The sequence below is a fragment of the Ascaphus truei genome, chromosome 17 (assembly GCF_040206685.1).
Source record: "Ascaphus truei isolate aAscTru1 chromosome 17, aAscTru1.hap1, whole genome shotgun sequence".
Taxonomy (NCBI): Eukaryota; Metazoa; Chordata; class Amphibia; order Anura; family Ascaphidae; genus Ascaphus; species Ascaphus truei.
Window position 1 is genome coordinate 2,478,298 of NC_134499.1, and position 20,038 is coordinate 2,498,335.

The window sequence follows — 20,038 nt, forward strand, 5'->3', positions numbered from 1 at the left end:
CGGAGAAGACTTTGTCACAAGTTTTGCGCACCTGGTCTCACTTGACCATGAGCACGGTTTTTGAGGTGGAATCACGTTTTCACCACCCGGGCTACAAAAAAAAAAAAGCTGTCTGTGGGTGGGTTTTCTAAGGGTATGAACCTTAACCCTGGCTGTGCTCAAAGCTGTGACCATGCAGCAAACTTAAGCCTATAGGGAACTATGTTAAAAATGTTTTTTGAAGCAAAAAGTGGCACTGTGTGCTCTTTTGCATGTCATTCCCCAGAATCCCTTGCTGCAGTGGAAGTGCTGTGTGCTGGGTGATAATGGTGAAAGGCGGGGTTGCAGACCTGCCTAAGACATGCAGATGAGCATACAGTTGTATTTACATTTGCAAATTTGCTTTGCTGTGGAGGGTTTTTGTCACTTTTTTTTCTCACCATAACTTAACTCAGTATGGTAAACCGCATCCTTTAGCTTCTCTGCATACCCAGTTTACCAACCCCACACTGATGAGACCCATTAAGGTCGAAACAGCTGTGTAGCGGAGACTGTGTCCCCTTGGCACTAAAGACTTCGGGAACTAAAGACTCCTGCTGCTTTTGGGGAGGCACGCCATCTCGAGCTGAGAGGAGTGATCCTGAGCGAGCGGTTCTGAGCGAGCAGATGCGGAAGTGAGGGGCCGGCGCCTTTGCCTGGTGGGATCGCCCGAAAGGGCTTAACCCACCTGCTGCAATTAGGGTGCCGCACCTGAGCTTATTCTAGGCGGACGATGGCTTTCGGTGGGATGTGGAATACAGTCCGGTTCCTGGTCGAGGAAGCCGAGAGACCGCGTGAGACTGCAACATGTGGTGGAGAAAGTCCTTGGAGAGATGCTGAGCTGGACGAGACAAAGGTGTACTGCCTCCAAGACTTCCCGAGGCAGGGCATTTATGACCTGACCCTGAATACAGATGCGTATTGCTGGAACATCTATGAAATGTGCCGTGAGAGGCAAGAGGATCCAAGGCTGTTGGGAATCAGCGTGGCCCCGAGCTTTATGCTGGAGGACAAGCCGCTTATTGTACATATGTATAACCCTTTTGTACAGAAGGAAGACATTGTGTGTTTCCTGAGGAGATATTGTTCTCTGGTAAGGGGAGGAGAAATGTTAAGAAATGCTTATGGCTTTTTTAACGGAAAACTGCGTTTTTGGGTGCGTTTTAAGCCTGACCCAGAACGAGGAGGAGGAGTAATGCAACCGCCTGCAAGTTTTGCCATTGGTGGGGAAAGGGGCTTCTTAAACTACCCTGGCCAGCCTGTTTATTGCAGGAATTGTCACAAATATGGACATACCAAGGAGGAGTGTGACAAAGTTGGGACTGTATGCCGCAATTGCGGAGGACACACAGCAATTGCTTGTCGAGTGCCAAAAAAGTGCGACTTGTGTGGGGAACGTGGACATTTTGCACGGCAGTGCACAAAAAGAAAATCTTACTCCCAAGCGGCAAGGGGTAGTGAGCCTGGAGTTACCGCAGAGTTTGTTGGACTGATCTTTGGGAAGGGACAGGCGAAAGAGGGAAGGATGGACTTACAGGAGGGGGGAGATTTCAGAAGTGGAGGAAACCCCTGAGTTTCTACAAGGAGAAACTTCAGGAGAAGAAATTGAAGAAACTTTGGCGGGTTCTATAAGCGATATCTTGGAGAAAAAAGAGGAAGATCTCTTCCTGGACTCCTTGGCCCAGAAACCGGAGGTGGGGGGAGGGGAGGAGACGGGAGCAGTCCATCAGAAAAATGCGGGGGAGGGGGAAATACGGTCATTGAGTGTGGTGGAACCTAGCTGGGCGGAAAGTATGGCGTTTCAAGATGCACAGAGGGGGAGGGAAGGTCCCCAAGATGTCTTGGAGGAGGAAATGGAAATAGGAGGGAAAAAAGTTCAAAAGCGTAAAAATCTGCAAGGGATAGAAACAAAGGAAGATAAAGATAGCCAGAGTAAAGTGGAGCCTAGAGAGGAAGGTGTAGAGGGTAAAGTTGTAAAAGTATCAGGGAAAGTAACCCTAAAAGAGAAGATGGAACATTTTGAGGACGCAGTGGGAGATGTTCTATTTTGGGTGGGTATTTTTCGGAAGCAGCATGGGGGGAGTAGTGAGGAACAGATAATAGAAAGATTAGAAAAAATGATGTACCAAAGGAAACAGCTGACAAAAGAGCAATATGAAGAACTAAAAAAGGAGCATATGCAGTGGGTTAAAATAAAAGAGGCTAGGGGAGAGGTGAGGGAGGAGAGAAGTGAGAGCAATAGCTCGTCCTCACAAAGTCAGATAAACGTGGAGGGAACTAAAAAACAGAGAAGTGTAAGTGGAGTAAGTGGGAATGAAAGTGAAGAAAAGGCAGGCCAAAAAGGGATTGCTCAGGCAAAAGAGGCACATTCAGCGGGAGATAGTAAGGAGAAAGTGGTTGAGATAGATACAGAAAAGAGGGAGAAAGTAAGCAGAAGTGAGAGTGAAGGAGAAGTAGGGAAGAGGACAGTTGTTGGTAAGAAAGAACCAAACAAAAAGGAGGACTCAGGAGGGGAGGTGAAAGCATCTGAACATAAGGTAATGGAGGAAAGTAGGAGTGAGAGTGGAAGTGGAGAGAATAAGGAAAGTAAAGGGTGTCAGGGACAGAGAGTAAGAACAGTGGAAACAGAGCATATGAGAAAGTATAGGGAATGACTTGGTTTCGCTACATTAGAGCAATTTTATGAATTTATAAAGGGCATCGCACAGAGCAATGCAAAGGCACGGGGTATGTTAGAGCAAGTAGAAAGAATCCTTAAAGACAGGGAAATACAGAAAGTATAAAATGTAATGTTTCAGGTGGTTGTTTTTGTGTTTCCTTTTGAAAGTTACTTAGTATGAAATGGAAAAAAAATTTTTTTGCCGTTGTGTTGGTTTTTTGTCTTGGCAATATAAGAAATGTGTAGTGATGGTTTTTTGTTTGTTACCTTTTGTAAAGGGATACTTACTGGTTGTTAATATGTGAACCGTTAATAAAAATAAAAAAAAAAGCTGTCTGTGGGTGGGTTTTCTGGGTATGCACCTTAACCCTGGCTGTGCTCAAAGCTGTGACCATGCAGCAAGCTTAAGCCTATAGGGAACCATGTTAAAAATGGTTTTTGAAGCAAAAAGTGGCACTGTGTGCTCATTTGCATGTCATTCCCCAGAATCCCTTGCTGCAGTGGAAGTGCTGGGTGATAATGGTGAAAGGCGGGGTTGCAGACCTGCCTAAGGCATGCAGATGAGCATACAGTTGTATTTACATTTGTATATATATATATATATATTGTGGCAGGATGGTCGTGGTAAGTGAGGAGGGATCCCCTGAAGAAGTGCGCATGCGCACGAAACGCGTAGGGCCGTTTAGAACCATTTACAGCTATACTGACAGAGGAGCAGACGTTTGCAGCAGTACCCAGAGCAGCAGTGGAGTTCTGATCGTCATTTGAGGACAGATCCGGTGAGATTCGGCGGTTTCGAGCGGTGTCCCGCCCCCAGTGACGCACTTCCGGCCGCGAGTGGCAGGCGATTGTCCCGCCCGCTGTGACGTAGTTCCGGCTGCGAGCGGTGGTGATCTCGTGGAGCTGGAAGCAGGACTGCCCATACCGGAAGAATCTGAGGAGGTACCTGCGGGCGTTTACACGTGGCACGTGTCCACCATCATCCACAGCTGAACCATCTCTACTCCCCTTATCTGCACATATTCTGAGGACTTGCTGTAAGTAGGATTCCGGTTTTTCACAACCGGATCCTGGATCTGCTCGTCACCAGTTTGCTGAATTTTATTGTGTTCATTAAATTCTATTTGTTATTAGTCAGCCTCTATGTTTATTGTTGTATGTGCTTGTCTGTCTATGTGTTATATGTTTTAACCATATTTTGGTACACTATGATCTTGTTCTCTTGTCTTCCCTGCATATCACATCATTGTTCTTGCTGAGGAAACTGCTGTCTACTGGACTGGATTATCATCTATTGGATATCTCCAACCATTCATTGGACTGTAATATATCCCACTATTTGAACTCTAAGGCGCCGGTCTGTATTGTGTTTCTTGTGTTTCACTAACTGTGTTTGGGTTAGTTTTCCTGGCAGCCTTGCCTATTTTATTTAACAATTTTCATCACGGTATTGTTATTAGATATTGTACTTCACTATTGTCGTAATATTATTTTTTAGCGCTATATACACCAACCTTTTTCTAGTAGTTCGAGTGTGGGTGTAACAATTTATTCATCAACCTTTGGAAGGTTGCAGGCGCCCCATGAAGACCAAAGGGTAAAATAGTATACTGAAAAAGACCATCAGGTGTGGAGAAGGCCGTTTTCTCTTTTGCTGAACTTGTTAAGGGGATTTGCCAATAACCCTTTGTAAGATCTAAAGTGGTTAGAAAACGAGCCCTCGCCAACCTCTCAATTAACTCGTCTACCCGTGGCATAGGATAGGCATCAAACTTCCAGACTTCATTTACTTTTCTAAAGTCATTACAGAACCGTATTGACCCATCTGGCTTAGGTACCAAGACAATAGGGCTGGACCATTGACTATGGGACTCCTCAATTACGCCTAAATCTAGCATCTTCTTTACCTCTGACTGAATAGCCCCTCTTCTGGCTTCTGGGATTCTATAGGGTCTTATCTTAATGGCTACGCCTGGCTTGGTGACGATATCATGGGAAATCACCCTAGTTTTCCCTGGTACGCTGGAAAATACATCCCTGTTCCTTTTTACCAAGTCCACAGCTTCTCTGTATTGTTCAGGGGTGAGTTCTGCCGATATTTGAACAAGTGGTTCCTCCCCTTTCCCGGATTTATTAGCTACTACCGTCAGACATACCTCTCTATCCTTCCAGGATTTTAATAGATTTATGTGATAGATTTGCTCTACCTTCCTCCGATCTGGCTGTCGAATTTTATAATTCACCGGGCCGACCTGTTCTAGAACCTCATATGGCCCCTGCCAATGTGATAACAGCTTGCTTTCGGCCGTGGGAACAAGCACCATTACACGGTCCCCTGGTCGGAAGTTGCGAACCGTAGCCTGTCTGTTGTAAAGGTTCTGTTGGGCCCTCTGTGCCTCTTCTAAATGTTGTCTGACTATGGGGGTAATATGCGCAATACGTTCTTTCAAATCTTCCACAAATTGGACGACATTTTTCCCTGGCACAGCTTGTTGCTCCCACTCTTCTTTGAGGCTATCCAGAATCCCTCTTTGACGTCTCCCATACAGGAGTTCAAATGGGGAAAACCCTGTAGAGGCCTGTGGCACCTCCCGGATAGCAAACAAGAGATAAGGCAACAAGGTGTCCCAGTTTTTCCCATCACTAGCCACTACCTTTCTCAACATCATCTTCAGAGTTTTATTAAATCGTTCTACCAGTCCGTCCGTTTGCGGATGGTAAACAGAGGTTCTTAGGGACTGTATTTTCAGCTCTACACATAAGTCTCGCATAAGCTTAGATGTAAACGGGGTACCCTGATCTGTCAAAATTTCCTTCGGTATCCCGAGTCGGGAGAATACCTGTAACAATTCCTTAGCTATAGCTTTGGAGGAAGTATTACGTAAAGGCAGCGCCTCTGGATAGCGTGTGGCATAGTCTAGGATCACTAGGATGTATTGATGACCCTTGGCAGATTTCTCCAAGGGACCCACTATATCCATGGCGATCCTCTCAAATGGGATCCCAATAATAGGCATAGGGTCAATAGGGCCCTCAAACTTGGTCGGGGGGCTGTCAACTGACACTCTGGACAAGAGGCACAGAATCTCTTTACTGCATTATATATCCCTGGCCAGTAAAATCTTTTTAGGATTCTTTGCTGTGTCTTCTCTACTCCCAGATGACCCCCCAATAAGTGAGAGTGTGCTAGCTCCAGGACCTTCCTTACTAATGAACTGGGTACTAGCAATTTTTCTATCTCTTGGCCCTCCTCTTGGCTCACATGGTATAACAAGTCATTTTTAATACAAAAATAGGGATAGGATTCCTTGGTTGTCCCTTCTACCGGGACTCCATTAACTTCTACTGCCTGGCTAAATCCATTTTTCAACTGGGGATCATTAGCCTGCTCCCTACCAAAGTTAGTCAGGGAAAGTTCTAGGCTTTCAAAACCTTCCTCATCTGGAGTTTGGCCGGTTACCTCCACGGGCGACTCGGACACCTGAGCATCAACAGGTCCTGTCTCGGACAACTCTTCTCCCTCTGGTCCCTCTCCGTCAGGAGTAGTGGCCAGTGCTAACTGGGGTGGGGGTGACCTCTTTTTTTTCCTTCCTACGTTCTCGTTTCGACTTTGGAGTTTTAGACACCTCGGAGACTAATTCGGGGTCTGTAAACGGAAAAAGCTCATCTGGAGTAGGATTGTTTAAGGTGAGCTGTCCTCTGATCAGGCTGTCAAAACCCTGGAAATTACAGCCTAACACTAGGGAATGGGGTAACTTTGGTACAATTGCTGCCGTAGTTTGGATGACTTGCCCCTCGATTTTTACTGTTATCAGAGTCGTGGTGTACGGAAGCGTACACCCATGCACACATAATACCCGCAACTTCTCACCCTGGTGTAACCGGAGAGGCTTAACCAACTTTCCTGATATCAAGCTAATATTACTCCCTGAGTCCACCAGGGCGGAGACTGGTTTACCATTTAAAATCACCGTGGTGAGGAAGTTGTGGGTATGTTTTCCCTCGCGGGTCATACCTACCACTCCACAAAATTCAGACTTCACAGAGCCATACGCACACTCCATTGGCTCAGACAACTGTGGGCAGTGAGCCTTAATATGTCCCGTCTCCCCACACTCAAAACAATTGGCCCAGTTCGTTCTTGAAACCCTTTCTGAGATTTAGAGTTTCTGTCCCTATCCGGGTTTTCTTCCACCCGCTCAAATCGTGCGAACGGTCGTGGGTCCTGGCGCCAGCGCTGACCTCTACTGTTCGAGTTGGTACGTGGGTTGTGGTTTGTGCGAGTGGGGTGTGACAGTTCACGGGTAGCCAGAAACTGCTCCACTGCGCCTACCATGGCATCACAAGAGAGGGGATCTCCCTGCCCCACCCACTGTTGAAGGTCCTGGGGTAACGCTCGAATGAAGCGGTCCAACATCACCATCTCAAGGATCCGTGTCGGGCTATATTCCTCTGGTTTCAGCCACTTGGACGCTAGGTGAATCAAATCCCATAACTGGGACCTGGGTGGCTTCTGTTCCTGGTATCTCCACGTATGGAACCTCTGCGCACAAACTGCGGGAGTCTCTCCAATCCTTGCAAGGATTTCGCTTTTCAGACAGTCATAGTCTGCTGCGGCTTCTTCGTCAAGGTCACAATACGCTTTTTGGGCTTCCCCCAGTAAAAAGGGTGCGATAATCCCAGCCCACTTGGAGCGGACCCAACTTTCCCGGGAAGCGATTCGCTCAAAGGACCTGAGGTATCCCTCGACGTCATCGTGCGGCGTCATTTTCTGCAGGTACACGTTCGCCTGGACGGGCCGCGCCTGGGCCGTACTGGTCGAGTTCATTTTAATCTGGGCCAGCTGCTCAATCAGCTGCCTTTGGGTTTCTGCAATAACGTCAAGCTGGGCTGCAAGTATCCGGTTTGTCTCACGTTGTGCAGCCGCGCTTTCCTATCCCTGTTTGTTAGCTTCCTGCTGAACAGCGGTGCTGTGCACTAAGGCCTTTACAACGTCCTCCATACTGATAGTTACCGCGTGGACCAGTCGCAATCGGTAGCTCCGCCCCTTTTACAGGGTGTTCGACATCCCACTTCTGACACCACGTGCGGCAGGATGGCGTGGTAAGTGAGGAGACAACACGACTTTTCTGGTGAAATAGTGCTGGTGGATTTATTTGTCCAAAAATGGTAACTAAAACAATGGGTACTCTGTCCCTTTAAATGAAAACGTAAACAAAAACCTAACCCCGGTTGGGGCACTGACTAAACAAAAGTGCAGGCTAACTACCTGGCTGGCTAGCTAACCTAGTCCAGCCCAACAATGTTCAACAATATTGGCTCCTTACCTGGGAGCTTTACCCCCTCGGGACAGGATCAATCTGAGCAGCTTGTGTCTGTCTGTCAACACCTCTGTCTTCTCTCTGTGCCTGAGAGAGACTGCCGCCACAGAGGCATTTCCTCTTCCTGTTTTAAAGCAGGTGAACTAGCTTAATTTGAATCACCTATGGTCTGCTTAACAAGCTGGGTTAACCCCTCGTCTACTGGAAAGCATGCATACTGCCATCTCCTATTATACTGAGTCAATGACCCTGTCACAATATATATATATATATATAGTGGCAGGACGGCCTCGCGGCGGGGTCAGTAAGACGCTAGACACGATGGGAAACGTTCAACTATAGTGCTTTATTAGCCACAACCAAAATAAAGTACGGGTGCACTGTCCCTTTAAAAACTACTTTCTAGAAATTAAAGCCTGTTCCCGTTAGGAAAACTAACTCACTTCTTGAGCCCTTACTAACAGGACAGCCAGCTAATCTGGTCATGCCCAAAACATATGCTACACAAAGGATAACCAATAAGCATAATAATAAAGTCTTATCTGTAATGCAGCTCCAACAGCAAACAGGAACACGGTTCCGGGGAACAAGCTGTGTCCAGCCTCGCAGCAATCTGTATCTTTATCTTTACCCTGGGTTGGGGTCCCAGCTGGTCCCAGCAGCAAAGCTCCTCGCAGGACTGGGGGACCAGAGCAGCAGCAGCTACGGCTTCCTAGCCGGGAGAAGTCTCTCCACCCTCACGTGGAAAAACAAGCTCTCCTTGTGTGAGCAACTTCCTGCTTTTTAAAGCACTTGTTTCCCTGATGAGTTCAGCCCGTTTAATCAGTCTTCAGCTGTGCTTTCTCAGTCTGAGGAGATTAACACTCTGTGAACTGGCTGCAGCATCTCTCCATTCACTGTTCCAGCCTACTGAGTCAGTGACTCTGTCATAAATATATATATATATATATATATATATATATATAGTGCAGAATAAATGAGTTCTTCAGTATTAGGTGATCCCTTTTTTATTGGACTAACAATTTGTCATAGGACAAGCTTTTGAGAGTTATTCTCTCTTCTTCAGGTCAAGCAATACTGATATACAAAGGATTCCATTGAATCCTTTGGACATAAATTGTTAGTCCAATAAAAAAGGTATCACCTAATACGGAAGAACTCATTTATTCTCCACTATCGCAACTGGACTAACATGGCTATTTTCTGACACACACACACACACACACACACACACACACACACACACACACACACACACACACACACACACACACACACACACACACACACACACACACACACACACACACACACCTATCTATCTATGATACATTCCTCACATTCTGTATGGTGAATATATCTGGACTTTCTATTTCTCGTCTCCCCGCCATTCCCCTATACAGTATGTATTTGAATGCATTTTAACATTGGTTTTGCTAGCCATTGTTTGATTATATGGTTTATCTGTCCCTTGCCTTATAGTGTGCACTCTCTTTCTCTTCTATCTATCTATCTTATGTATCAGGTGATGAAAGTTCCATATGGGACCTGAAATGTTGTTTCTCCTCTGTTCTAATAAATGAAGAATTGCATTGTGAACTTGTGAGTAGAGCTCTACTTTGTACCTCTGTCCTAGAGGAGACTTCACTTTAAGAAATTTGTTTGTCTATGTTGTGTTGACTGCACAAGCAGGATGCTCCTCACCTGAAGCAATGAACAATCAATGGAAATGAACGGAGCACATCAGCAGGAAAAAGCAGTCAGACCGGACAAAAAAAATCAATCAAAAATAAACTTTATTTGGCCATAGCCAAGTGCAGAGGTAGGATAAAACCTCGGATGCGTTTCGTGACCCACATGGGCATTCTGTGAAATTGTTGTGGGGCACAAAACGTATCTGAGGTTTTTCCTGCGTCTGTACTTGGCTATGGCCAAATAAAGTTTATTTTTAATTGATTTATTTGCCCGGTCTGGTTGCTTGTTCCTGCTGCTGTGCTCCCTGTGGACACACTCATTTCTCTGTGGACGCACTCAGCTCCCTGTGGACGCTCTCATTTCCCTGTGGACGCGCTCAGCTCACCGTGGACGCGCTCAGCTACCTTTGGATTTATCGGTCAGCACATTTTCTCCTTGTTTGACACCATAGCCTTTTGCCTGCACTATTGCGCACTCAGCACTTGCCCATTATCCAAGGCGGGGGGAACGTATCTATCTCGGGGGCGTTTATTCCAGGCGTCCACCGTTTGGGGTTAATGTCCCTTTCCCTCAGTGCTACGGAGCATCACGCCGTGCTTATTGGCTTTATGTGGCTGCATATAAAGACTTTTGGAGATTTATTTTTAGCTCACCACTTTATTATGGGACAGTTAGGATTGACATATCCTTTCAGACACTTAAGATATATGCTATTACTTTGAACTTCAACGGGACCACCTTTTTTCAAGTATTACTCCGATTTGTGGATTAATTTCCATTTTTTTCTAGCTTCTCCTCACCTGAAAATGTTTCCCTACACTTTGGACAGGTACTATATAAAGATATACATACATACATACAGATGCACCCTGTACTTTATGAGTTTTTTCTTTATTTAGAGTGCTGTCTATTTGTTATATATACATACAGATGCAGCGGGCGTTATTTGAACAAATCACGGAGTCGTTTTCGTGTGCGCTGCTGTACTCCAAGCGGCCAATCACGCGGTTGCTTTGTTTGAATTTCATGGATTCGGATTTCTTTGGGTGCAATTCTTCACATTTCCGTGGCAGAAATGAATGAATTGTAATGTGTACAGTACAGTACTGTGTCAATTTGCAGGTGTTTAAAAACCAGAACACTAAAATGCCATTTTCTGCACTCGGTAAAAACAAGTCAACACGCGGTAATGATGCGCCATGACATGCGTATTCCAAGGTATACAACACGCGGTAATGATGCGCCATGACATGCGTATTCCAAGGTATACAACACGCGGTAATGATGCGCCATGACATGCGTATTCCAAGGTATACAACACGCGGTAATGATGCGCCATGACATGCGTATTCCAAGGTATACAACACGCGGTAATGACGCGCCATGACATGGGTATTGCGAGGTATACAACACGCGGTAATGACGCACCATGACGTGGGTATTCCGAGGTATACAACACGCGGTAATGACGCGCCATGACATGGGTATTCCGAGGTATACAACACGCGGTAATGACGCGCCATGACATGGGTATTCCGAGGTATACAACGTGTGATATGTTCGAATAACGGCTGCTGCATCTGTACATACATACTGTACTGTACATAGATACATACATATACACTTAAAAAAACAAACATTTGAGGCTACATTAAGGCGAGTGCAGCATGTCTTTAGGGGCACCACATCTAACTTTTCCAGTTGGCTCTTCAAATATCTTTTTTTTATGGATCGCAAAACAGACAAAAGTGGGAAGGCAAGCATCAAAGCGTGACATACTTTGGGACAGCCTGAAAGGGGACAGGTTCAGCTAAACTACAGTCAAGCTTCTCGTTGTCCATTCCCCATAAGCTGGATGCGGTAACGTAAACATGTCTATCCTCATCTATGTTCTCGTACACACCATCCAACTTGTATGCGTCAGGCGCCTGCCTCCTGCTGCCCTCCCCTCCATACTCATTATAGTAACGCTGAAACTTGAGGTTACCGGAGCGCAGGGTGTACACGGTGAAAATGGCACCCACTACCAACACCACCACTGCTATGGAGACTCCGATGATCAGAAAGGGAGAGGTGGGCTTTGGCGGAGAATAGACCGTATGCGCCTGAGCAGGAACTCCGTCCGTCTGACCCTCTGCACATTGCCGGGATTGTGGGGCTTGGCATTTCCTGATGTCCTTATTCTGGGGCACAATACAGACTGTATAGGCGGTGCCAGGGTGCAGATTGTAGAGTCTAACCTGTGTGGGGACCCCTATGATGAGTAGCACGTTCTGGTCTGCCCCAGCATTGTAACGGATCTCGAACTGATTGTAATCCCCAGAGATGGACCACGAAACCTCCATGGACTCCTCTCCCCTGGGTCTCGCCAACACGTCAGAGATGTGGTCCGCGAGACACGGGTCCAGAAACTCCACTACCGCGTTTTCTACAGGTGTAGAGAGTACTAAAATCCTTGCCAGCGCTGTTATGTAGGCGGTTGCTGTGGTAGTAGCTGCAATTGGGTACATGGATGGCTGGGGTGCTTTGCCTTCTTCATGGGCTCCATGAGTTGCGGTTGTTAGGATGAAGTCTTTTTCATAAGGTGGGCAGGTGAGCTTTTGTAACTAAATAGGGGAAACAAAGTAAAATGTACTCTTTCAGTGTGTTTTAATATACATTTCCCTTTTAACCAAAACAGCATTCATTGACACCAAACAATTATGCAGCTCTCAATTTCAGGGAAATTGTTCTTTTATACATATACATTTGGAGGAGCCGGTGGAGTTTCAGGAGCTCTGTGCACATTTCCCCATTTCTTGCCCGCCTGAAAACATCAAATCTGCCATTCTTGTTAGAAAAGAGAAGTATTTAATGACGCACACATCTTCCTACTACTTCTAAATCGGCAATGTCAACAAAACTGTGGTGACAATGCTACAAATTAGAAGCGGATCTATCTGGAGTGAAAACGTTAAAAACACAGAATATTAGTATAAAAGAATGGATAGGGGTCTTTGGTTACCTCCACAAAATGTGACATTTCAAACAAAAAAAGGTGGGTCTGCAACGTTGCTGCTAATTATGAAGATATGAATTAAATTAAACACTGTACAGCTGGTCTCTCCAGCAGTGAAAAGATTAATGTAGTCACAGATAACCAGTCCTGTATAGATAATGCCTGGAAACTCGGATATCTGACTGGTCACTATGTCCCCTCCAAGGATATAACTAGAGGTGAAGTCTCACAAAGGACCAAAGTAAGCTGATTGCAGTCCCATGTTTAATAGATTCAATCATGGTGATTGATGCCTTTAAAATAAAGTATTTAAGAGTATTTTAAGACATTTATCAAAGCGGTCTTGGAAATGTTTGCAAACAATGTCAATTGAGACCTGGTTTAGTTCTCTTGTTGCCTTTAATTTGCTTTATTGTGGCAAATATCCTTCCCTACCTGACCATCTCACAGGGTGTGTGTGTGGATGGGGAGGGGGGGAGGAAGGGTGTATTCCCATTAGCTCACTCTGGGGATATTTATAAACGTGCATGAGACACGTTGGCGATGTTTAAAACTCTTCCCAACCATGCCACATCTTACCTCCACGTCAACCAGGCTTTGGCCCTGAAGCGCGTCAGGGCTCTGACACCGCGCCTGCTTCTGCTGCTCAGCCTCTATCCATCTCATCTTGAGCGATGTGCGGAGCATGATGAGGGTGCAGTCGCATCTCCAAGGGTTGCCAGCAAGGTAAATTTTTGTGAAGATCTTGAATGCGGACATGGAAAGTGTTTCCAAGCTGTTGTTTCTCAGGTCAAGCACTTCCAGCAACTTCAGTCTACTAATGGCCAGGCTGCTCAATTTCTCCAGGCCCAGGCTGTCCAAGTAAAGCTCAGTGAGGAATCTCAGCCGTCTGCCAAAGGACACGATGGACAACCTTCTGATACGGTTACCGCTCAGTCGCAGTACCTGCAGGCCCTTCAAGGAACGGATGGTGGAGGGGATGCTGCTGAGGTTGTTCATCTCTATGTTCAGCCTGCGTAGATTGTTCATGCCAGAAAGGGACTGGGAGGACATGTTGGGGAGCAGATTGAAGCCCAGGTCAAGCCAGCGCAGCTGAGCCAATCCCCCCAGGGAACTATCGGACAGCTCTGTCAACAGGTTGTGGCTCAAATACAGGGCGTTGAGTTTATTCAGAGATGAAAATACACCTAGGAATAGAGAGTATCCTGCGTCAGAGAAGAAATACAGCATTCTGGGTGGCTAACTCGTCTCTGAGGATGAAATCCACAAGTGCCATCATGGGCAACAGTTTGTACCATGTGCTACACGTGCTAAAGATTAAACTGAAAACTTAAATGCAGAAATTATTTTATTTGCTTTGCATATATGATACTATTAGGGAGATTACACACCCATCACTTTTGTGGACTTAAAGAATGTTGATGCAACAGAGCAGTGATTTTCAACTTGGGTTCCTAAGAGCCCTAGGGTTCCCCGGGCATCCCTAATGGGTTCCCTGCAATTCTCAGGTCATTTGAAAATTGTACCAAATACAGAAGAATTTACAATGCATCTGATCTCAGACGCGCTATTATAGAGGGTTGGGGTTCCTTACAATGCATCTGATCTCAGGCGCGCTATTAGAGAGGGTTGGGGTTCCTTACAATGCATCTGATCTCAGACGCGCTATTAGAGAGGGTTGGGGTTCCTTACAATGCATCTGATCTCAGACGCGCTATTAGAGAGGGTTGGGGTTCCTTACAATGCATCTGATCTCAGACACGCTATTAGAGAGGGTTGGGGTTCCTTACAATGCATCTGATCTCAGACGCGCTATTAGAGAGGGTTGGAGTTACTTACAATGCGTCTGATCTCAGACGCGCTATTAGAGAGGGTTGGGGTTCCTTACAATGCATCTGATCTCAAAAAGGTTGAATACAACTGCAATAGAGTGTAACAATGAAATATGTGAGGTAAAAGGAATGGTTGGTAGAAAACAAATCTATTACAAAAATGTAATATATACGCTTTTTAATGTGTGTGTATGTGTGTCCTTGTGTACACACACACACACACACAGACACACAGACACACAGACACACAGACACACAGACACTTTAAAGAAAAAACCCTTTCCATCCTGATCACATGCCTCATTGGGGCTTCTTACAATGCATCTGATCTCAGACGCGCTATTAGAGAGGGTTAGGGTTCCCCTGAATTTAACAATATAATTATAGGGGTCTTTAAAACAAAAATAAATAAATAAATAAAAAGGTTGAATACCACTGCAATAGAGTGTAACAATGAAATATGTGAGGTATAAAGAATGGTTCTTAGAAAACAAATCTATTACAAAAATGTAATATATACGCTTTTTAGTGTGTGTGTGTGTGTCAGTGTGTACACACACACTTTAAAGAAGAAACCTTTCCATCTTGATCACATGCCCCATCATTAAATACTAACTGTATATAATAATGTATTCTTTGGGGGACATCCTAAGTCGGTCTCTTTCCTCACTGTGCAGTACCTGGGTGTAGATAGCTGAGCCTGTTGTACTCCAGGTGTAAGTAGAGCAGGCTGCTCAGGTTCTTGAAAGTGTTCTCTTCAAGATCATCCAACTGGTTCCTGTCCAGGTATAAATGCCGCAGGGTGTTCAACTCTTGGAAGGCCCCGGCTTGGATGGTGCCAATATTACAGTCGCTGAGGTAGAGGCCATTGAGTAGTGGCAAGTCCGCTACAAAACTGTTTGGAAGCACCGAGAAATTGTTGTGTTGCAAGTGAAGCTCCAAGGTGTTATTGGCTGCTTGGGAGGGTGGTGATGTTAGGCTTGCGTTGGCACACAGGACATGGCGCGGGAGAGAGAGGCATGTGCAGTTCGCAGGGCAGGAGGCAGTGTTGAGAGCGACAGCTGAAGACACCCAGTTTCCCGGAAACATCAGCATGAAGGACAGTAACAACGGCCTCCCCATACTAAATCGTCTGCAAAAATCACATCACATATTTAGTGACAAATTTGGTCGGTTTAGAATTTGTGGATATTTTGTTTAGAAACCCACTCCTGTCACTATTGCGTGTTTTATTCTACAAACACATTATTTATTACCGTTTGTGTATATTTTTGTAACCTTTTTATTTCCAACATCTAGTTACTGCCATTTTTACCATTACAACTTGTGCAGAATAAATACTTTTTTTTATTTAGACCATGACAGAAGTACAGAATGAAAAATAAAAAACAACTCAATAAGTCCATAGTAAAAGAGGATACAAATCAAAAGAACACCCTCCTACTGTCTCTGTACGTTTTTCCCACTTAGATTGCAAGCTCTTCGGGACAGGTACTAATTTTCCTAATGTTACTTTTATGTCTCAAGCACACATTAGCGAAACACAACCCAAACCACAAACCTCATTCTGTGTGTACCCCTATATCCCCATCCTCTCCCAACACTGCTCATAATTTTCAATTTGTCCCAGTATCTAAGGAGGAGATTACACAAGCGCTCCTCAAATTAAAACTAAGCAGCCAATGTGGACCTGATTACTGCAATCTAAGTTCCTAAGACTTGGTGCATCAGCCATTGCCAAAACAATTGCTTCCATAGTCAACTATATTGTGTCTGCAGGCCATATCCCTAAGGCTGGGTCCATAGAGGGGGAAGCCGCACTGAGCCGTGCAGACGCTCTGCAATGAGCCCTGTCATCCTCAATGTGGATGTCTTGAGAGGGAGCTCCCGCGAGTGTCCGCAGGCGTGCTGAGGCGCAGGGATTTTCAGCCGACAACCAAAACTTTCTCAGCGCGCTGTCGGCTGAAAACACCCAATCAGCGCAAAGCAGCGTCATGACGTCAGATGTTGACGCTTCGCGGGCTATTGGCCCAGCGACGTCACTGCCCCACCTTCCCCCGCCTCCCGATCGCGCACGCTGGCTCGCCTGCCAGTCCATGGAATCGCTGCTGACCGAGCAGGCGAGCCTCAGCGTCAGCGCGGCTTCCCCCTCTATGGACTCAGCCTAAGACCTGGAAAACTGCCAGAGTTGTCCCAATCTTCAAAAGTGGGGACAAAAACACTGTCTCAAACTACAGGCCAATCTCTCTTCTCCCAATACTATAATACTATCCAAAGTCATGGAAAAATGTGTCCACTCTCAACTAAGCGATTACTATACAAAGACAAATTTCCCTAGCCAATTCCAATCTGGCTTTCGCCGCAAACACTCCACAGTAACTACCCTGCTAAAAGTTTGCAATGAAATCCAGTCTGGAATGGAACTGGGACAACTCACTGGTGCAATATTCCTAGATTTTGCAAAGGCTTTTGATACTGCTGATCATGTTATCTTGCTTAACAAACTCCAGTGCTGTGGAATAGGGAAACATGCTTTAAACTGGTTTAATTCCTATCTATCAGGTAGATCCCAACATGTGTCCATCTCAGGCTCTAACTCCAACCCCCTGGATATTACCTGTGGTGTCCCGCAAGGCTCTGTTCTGGGGCCCCTACTCTTCTCAGTGTTCATCCATGATCTTCCTACAGCTTGTAAGGAAGCTTCAATACACATGTATGCAGATGACACAATCTTATATGCACACAGCCATAGCCTCTCTGACCTTGAACACATACTTCAGTCTGACTTTTTGAGACTTGAAAATTGGATTTCCCAAAACAAACTGTTTTTAAACACTGACAAGACTGTAACAATGGTATTTGGGAGCAAGGCTACATTTTTAAAGCTTCCAATGACTGAGCTCCAGATCAGAACCAATGCTAACACCGCCCTAACTCCTGTTACGGTTTTAAATACTTGAGCATATGGTTTGATTCCGACATAACATTCGGGATGCACATTGATACAATGACATCCAAAACCTATGCCAAACTAGGTGTACTTTACAGGAACAAATCCTCCCTAAATCTGCTGGTCAGAAATAGTATCGCACAGCAGATGTTAATGCCAATTATCGACTATGGGGACATAGTATACGGCTCGGCACCCCAAACTCACCTTAGCAAACTTGACACCCTCTACAATTCAATAAGCCGTTTTGTTCTCCAATGCAACTACAACACACATCACTGCGAAATGCTCAAAGAACTAGATTGGTCATCACTTGAGTCTAGGCGCAAAGTTCACCTTTCCTGTCAAATACTTCCTGGGCAAGCTACCCGTCTTTCTGAACAAGCTCCTCACCCCTACCACATGCAGCACTTATCATCTGAGATCTGACTCCAAAAAACTGTTCATGGTCCCAAGGCTCAACAAAGTATACGGCCGCTTCTCCTCCTCTTACCGTGCACCCCAAAACTGGAACAATCTACCGGAGACTCTCACAGCCGCCACCAGTCTAAGTGCTTTCAAAACTAAAGCTGTCTCACACTTTAATCTGCTTTTGTTACATACGCCTATAATATAGTGTGTATATATATATATATATATATATATATATATATATATATATATATATATATATATATATATATATATATATATATATATATATATATATATACATACATATATATATGCATGCAATGTCTTGTATATAATGTATACCTTGTTCACTTATGTAACTGTATTTGTAACCATGTATTATTTGTCATCATAACTCTATGCCCAGGACATACTTAAAAACGAGAGGTAACTCTCAATGTATTACTTCCTGGTAAAATATTTTATAAATAAATATCCCATTATGTGTTATATTATGCCACGTGTATTACTGCTGTGACGCACTATGTACATGGATGGTGCTATATAAAGACATACATACAAACAGAAAACCCATCAACAAAAATTGAAGCTTATAGCTAGAGTCTCCAAGAAAACACTGCCCCCCCTTTAAGCCATCATTAAATCCCCCTCGCTCCCCTGAGTTAACTTACATAGTTACATAGTAGATGAGGTTCAAAAAAGACACACGTCCATCAAGTTCAACCTATGTTAAATGTAGACAGATACTTTATCCTATATACGTACTTACAGTATATTGATTCAGATGAAGGTAAACACAAAAAGTGTATGGCACTATTTATTATTTCAGATTATGTGGCACTCTGCCTAGTAAAGTATCATCTTGTCCCCTAGAAACAATGAAGAGGGGTTTGTCTTAGTAGGTTATTAAAGAATCACTCTAGGTTTCTTTGTTTTGTATAGGTTTGCAGCAGGGTCTCCAGAGCTGAACTGCATTCATTTCAGCTCAGGGGACCCATGCTTGCGGAGATACCGCCGTATGGGGTGTCTGTAGCAGGTCCGGTTGAGCTTGGTGAGGCTATCATAATGGCAGTTTAAATGTCCAGTGTCACGCGGACCAAAAGGAAGCCATGATGTCATCCCTTGTGGCTTCCAATTGGCCCACGTGACCGAGAGCTTTAAGCCTGCAGAGCGGTCCATCAGTGAGAAAGTACAGTTATCCTGAATAAGCAACTATCAGATAGCAGCACCACCAGGGATTACAAGTCCAAACATGGTCTATGTCCTAATGCAGGGGGCACAACTTCCGTCCTCAATACCCCCCAACAGATGAGGTTTCCAGGATATCCCAGTTTCAGGACTGGTGGCTCAATCAGTCCCTGCTTCAGCACAGGTGGCTCAATTAGTCCCTGCGTTAGCACAGGTGGCTCAATCTTCGACTGATCCTCAGATTGAGCCACCTGTGCTGAAGCTGGGATATCCTGAAAACCTGACATGTTGGTGGGGGGGGGGGGGGGGGGGAGGGGCTAGAGTTGAGTCCTAAGTTCTAAGGTCTTTAATACAGTATATGTGTCAACACTTTATTCCAGAATTGTTTAATCTTCTAGCATGACCAGAACATGTGTTTAAATTCGAGTTTCTCCTTCTACATTTGAGACAGCATATGACTGCATTAGATTTGAAATCAAGTTCTGGTGAAATAAATAAATGATACAACATTGTATTATACACAGTTAAGTTGAAAAAGTTGTTTTTAATACTCTTCTATAGCCATTTAACCGACTAGAAACATCACTAAGCTCTGGAAAGCTGTGACCAAAAATTACAAATTGGTGGTTTTCCCACCTTTTTAAATGGATTGAATAGTTCAAAGAAAGAGGGAGAAGGAAAAGAGACAGGTATACAGGGATATATCAAATAAATAAACTTTGGAAGGATGTTGATCCAGGGAATAATCTGATTGCCAATTCTTGGAGTCAGGAAGGAATTTATTTTTCCCCTTATGAGATATCATTGGATGATATGTCACTGGGGTTTGTGTTTGCCTTCCTCTGGATCACTATACTGTAAGTACGGATATAGGATAAAGTATCTCGTCTAAATTTAGCATAGGTTGTACTTGATGGACATATGTCTTTTTTCAACCTCATCTACTATGTAACTGTGTAACTA

General features: G+C 44.8%; 1 protein-coding gene across 1 annotated transcript in view; it reads right to left on the reverse strand.

Moving 5' to 3' along the window:
* Window positions 1-10,330: 10,330 nt before the first annotated feature.
* LOC142467833 (uncharacterized) overlaps window positions 10,331-20,038 on the reverse strand; it is a 63,615-nt gene continuing 53,907 nt past the window's right edge. Inside the window, exons 12-14 of the mRNA XM_075573723.1 lie at window positions 15,204-15,655; window positions 13,271-13,878; window positions 10,331-12,299 (exon numbers count right to left, since the gene is read on the reverse strand). Of these exons, the coding sequence (XP_075429838.1) occupies window positions 11,457-12,299; window positions 13,271-13,878; window positions 15,204-15,655 (1,903 nt within the window). The 3' untranslated portion in view covers window positions 10,331-11,456. The remainder of the gene's footprint in view (window positions 12,300-13,270; window positions 13,879-15,203; window positions 15,656-20,038) is intronic.